Source organism: Phaethon lepturus, unplaced genomic scaffold (genome assembly GCF_000687285.1).
Source record: "Phaethon lepturus isolate BGI_N335 unplaced genomic scaffold, ASM68728v1 scaffold32001, whole genome shotgun sequence".
Lineage (NCBI taxonomy): Eukaryota > Metazoa > Chordata > Aves > Phaethontiformes > Phaethontidae > Phaethon > Phaethon lepturus.
In genome coordinates this window covers 1634-5803 of record NW_010520312.1, presented here as the reverse complement: position 1 = coordinate 5803, position 4170 = coordinate 1634, and the positions used below count along the sequence as shown (strand labels likewise).

Here is a 4170-nt window from a genome sequence, read left to right as displayed (position 1 = left end):
CCATCGCCCTGGTGGCCCTGCAGCCCCCCAGCCAGCCCAGGATGTGGCCTCTGGCTGCGTGGGCAAGACTGGGGCCAGCACAGCGCAGCGGAAGGAGGGGGCAGAGGAGCCGGCGTGGGCGCCTGGACCAGCTGCCCAGCCTCCCAGGGCTCAGCAGTGTTTCCTGCAGAGATCAAACTGCCGGGGCTCGGCCCCTGGCCCCATGGTGGAGGAGCTGCGGTGGGAAGCACAACCCAGCAAAGCCCCCATCACCCAGACACAGGGACACTTGGGCACCTGCAAACACCGAAAAGAGTAAGAGTGAGATTAATTTAGCCGGGATGGAGACATCAGGCACAAATCCTGTAAACCCCACAATTTTCTCACTGGACAAGGAAAATGGGTTGGTAGGGAGTGGTGTCCCTCCTATCCTACAGTGCCAGGGGCTGCAAACACTGTCCATGGGGCAACTAAGGGGAGCGCATGGAGGAATCGGGGCAAAACAGCACATCTGGAGCAAGAGGAGCCAATGGCACGGATGCAGGAAGGACAGCTGCTTGGCTAGCAGTCCTTTAGAGGAAGACGTGGGGCTGCATGCAGCCCAGGCATCACCGACACAGCATGTATGAACAGGGTCGGGGGGAGCCTGGCATTGCAGGCAGGCTGCACTGCAGCTCCGCCAGGAAGAGCTGGGCTTGTTTGGCTCACATGGAGGAAGGCTGATGGGATGTGCAGCCCCCCTGGGCATGTGCTGTGTCCCCTCACAGTGCACCCCCAGGCTCTGGTGCAACCACCCACCACCACGGTGCCCAGCAGTGTCTGTCCCTTGCAGGGGTGGAGTGTGTCCTCTTCAACGAGGAGTACATGACCTGCACGTGGGGGAGCAGAGAGACACTCACAGCCAACTACTCCCTCTACTACTGGTAGGTGCCTCTGCCCCACAGCCAGCCCCACAAGCAGGGTGTCCAGCGCTGGGTCCCCACACAGGAGGCTCCTGCCAGCATTGCTGGTCCCAGCATCAGCCTGCTCCTCTTCTGTGAGCCCAGGGTGGGGGAGACTGTCACCGGGGCAAGCAGCGGGATGAGCCAGGGAGAGGGGTGCTGGTAAGGGCTGGGGTGTGCAGGGTCTTGGGAAGCCCTGATAACCCACTGTGGCACAGGTATGAGAACAGGTCCCCCGTGGTGGAGTGCAAGCACTACTTGCAGGACCAGGACATCACTGTCGGCTGCCACTTCAACCAGAGTGAGATCATCCAGTTCCAGCCTTTCCACGTCCTCGTCAATGCCAGCCTCGGCGGCAGGACCCTGGAGATCCCCAGTGAGCGCATGCAGCTGCAGGACCTGGGTATGGAGTGGTAGGGGGTGCCCACTGTCCTCTCTGGGGCTGCTGTGGGGCAGGAGCAGGTCTGTGGGTCCCCAGGCTGGTGGCAGGGCCACTGGGGACGGCACTCACCAGGCATCACCTGTTCCCTGCAGTGAAACCAGAGGCGCCTGTCAACCTGACCATCCGCAACATGAGCAGCAATCAGCTGCAGCTGACCTGGACCTCCCCGTACCCCAAAGTCCAGTGCCTGGAGCATGCCATCAAGTACAAGAGCAACAAGGACACCAGCTGGACGGTGAGAGCCCCCCAGATGCGGCACCCCCACGGTTGTGCCCAGGAATGAGCTGTGCACCAGACTCCACAGCAGTGCCAGCCCTCACTGCATGGCCCACGTCTCTCTGCAGGAGCACCGGGTGAAAGGAGACATCTTCTCCTTCCCTAGTGTGGACTACGAGAAGTACTACACCTTCTACGTACGCAGCAAGATCAACAGCTACTGTGGCAGCACCCAGCTCTGGAGTGAGTGGAGCATCCCTGTGGTCTGGGGCAGCAACTCCACCAGCAAGGGTAGGTCCTGGGGCCTGTGGTGTGACAGGACAGGCTGGGGCATGGTGGGGCTCAGCAGGCAAGGGATGGCCAAGCAAGTGGAAAACTGGCCCGAGGCAGCAGCTCGAGGTCAAGACCCATCTGAGCACTGAGGGTGCAGGCAGCTGCATTACCCTCTGTGTACTTTGTACTTCTGGAAGCCAAACAGCCCCTGCCAGTGGCACCTGCTGACTTATATGAGGGGTTTCTTAGTCCTTGGAGGGTTGCTCTGGCATGGCCAGTCCAGGACAGGGTCACCAGCCAGTTGTGGTGACCAGCATGACAGGGCTTGGGTACAGGCCCCTTCTCCATCCTCTGCTCCCAGCTGAGCCCCGCCATGGACGATGCCGAGCTCCTATGGCTGCCCATGAAGGGCCACCAGCATGCCCACCCCACTGGCCTGGCGGTGCACTGGCTGGGAGTCCATGTTACTCCGGCTCTTTCCAGGCATGGCAGAGGAGCAGCTACACTGGTTCTGGATTCACACGGTCTTGGTCCCCATTGCCTCCTGCCTGCTCCTGCTGGTCCTCATCGTCCTGCTGGTGCGCATGGAAAGGTGAGCGTGGGGGGGCTGGTGGAGGGCAGCAGCACTGGCTGGGGCCTTTCCCCTCTGACACGTTTCTCCCACACAGGGTGTGGGTCATCCTCATGCCCCGAATCCCCAACCCCAGCAAGAACTTCGATGACCTTTTCATCACCCACAATGGCAACTTCCAGGTAAGGCAGCTGCAGGCAGCCCTGCCCCGGGCTCACCCCCTGCCCAGTGCGTTTGGGGCTGTCTGGGTGGTGGCTTCTCTCATCCTGCTCTGCTCCCTGCAGGAATGGGCGGGAGTCCCCAAAGACATTGTGGAGAGCTTCAAGCCCAACTACAGTGAGAACATCTGCTATGTGAGCGAGCTACCTCCCAAGGACAGCTATGAGCATCTCTGGGAGGGCAGCAACCACCCACCATCAGTGATGCCCGGGGCCCCGGCTGCGCCTCACGAGCACAGCCCCTACAAGAACAGCTATGTGTGAGCATGACGTGCTCCTGCACTCCTGCACCCTGCATGCTTCACACCCCTGCTACGCCACAGGCTTCGCTCCCACCCTGCCTCCACCAAATGCCTGGGACCCCCAGCCCTGCTCCCTGTCATGGCCACACTCAGCCCCCCGTGACATGGCAGCTGTGCCACACCACAAAGTGCTGGGTGCACTGCAAGATGCTACATGAGCATGGTGTGCTGGGTGCACTGGGTGGTGCAATGGGTGCACTGCACAGTACACAGGGTGCAATGTGTAGCACCTTGGGTGCAGTATTTGTTGCACTGGGTGCTCTATGCGATGCATTGGGTGCACTGGGTGCTGCTCTGAGTGCATTGGAGCACACTGGGCACACTTCATGGCGTGTCAGCACCTGCCCTGTCCTGTCCTTGGGGGCATCCAGGAAGGCAGGGTGACATCCCACCATGAGCCCTGCCACATGCAGGATTCCTTGTGGTGTTGCCACGGCCAGAGCAGAGCCATGGGAGCATTGGAGCTGCTGGGGGCTCGCTGAGCCCCCTCCTTCCTCCATGGTTCCTGCAAGCACACCCAGGGATGTGTCCCGGTGAGGGGGCAGCCCAGGGGCCCGACCCTAGCTGATGCCAAGCACAGCTGCGGCCAAGCAGGCAGGAGCCACCAACCGACCAATGGTGACACTGGGGCTGAGGAGCGCCAAGCACCAGAAGGGCCAAGCCACCATGTCACCCCTGGCCCCGAGGACTGCTGCCCCTGGGGCACCAGGCTGTACCCCTGGGACCTCACCGTTCCTTTGCCTGCACCCCGGGTTTCCCACTGCAATAAAGCTCTGCTGCATGGGGGCTTGGCTGGGCTCAGCTCACAGCGTCTGGGGGAAGCGCCAGCAGGGCCACACACCCTACTCACCTCTGACCTCACAAATGCTGCGGGGCCCAGCCCCTGGTCCTGGGCTCGCAGTGGCAGCATGTTCATCCGCGTCAAGTATGGGAGTGAGTCCCCTCCTGGACATCCCACGAGTGCCTGCTCCCCCAGCATGGGGTGGGGGGCAGGATGTGCCGTGGCCTTAACAGGCGGCGGGCTCGGCCTCAGGGCTCTGCGGCTGCGCCGCCCGCTGCCCTCAGCACCCACTGCTCTCCCTGCAGATGACCAGAGCTTTCTGGCCAACACCAACTGCACTGTCCTGCGGCTGCTCTCTGACGTGAGGAGGATGGTGGGGCTCCCCCACACCGGTGAGCCCTGGCTGCAGGGCTGCAGCTCCCCCCCCGCCCTGGCCGCAGGCACAGC

At 62.3% G+C, this 4170-nt stretch overlaps 2 protein-coding genes across 2 annotated transcripts in view; both read left to right on the top strand.

Annotated features, from left to right (window-relative positions):
• Positions 1-202: 202 nt before the first annotated feature.
• Positions 203-2904, top strand: IL2RG (interleukin 2 receptor, gamma). The gene is made up of 8 exons (XM_010297355.1): positions 203-294; positions 747-902; positions 1139-1323; positions 1455-1597; positions 1707-1869; positions 2335-2443; positions 2520-2604; positions 2707-2904. The coding sequence occupies exons 1-8, from the start codon at positions 203-205 to the stop codon at positions 2902-2904; spliced, it is 1131 nt and encodes a 376-aa protein (XP_010295657.1).
• Positions 2905-3850: 946 nt separating this feature from the next.
• LOC104628688 (chromosome unknown open reading frame, human CXorf65) overlaps positions 3851-4170 on the top strand; it is a gene marked incomplete at its 3' end in the record, with an annotated part of 972 nt that continues 652 nt past the window's right edge. Inside the window, exons 1-2 of the mRNA XM_010297354.1 lie at positions 3851-3875; positions 4029-4115. Of these exons, the coding sequence (XP_010295656.1) occupies positions 3851-3875; positions 4029-4115 (112 nt within the window). The remainder of the gene's footprint in view (positions 3876-4028; positions 4116-4170) is intronic.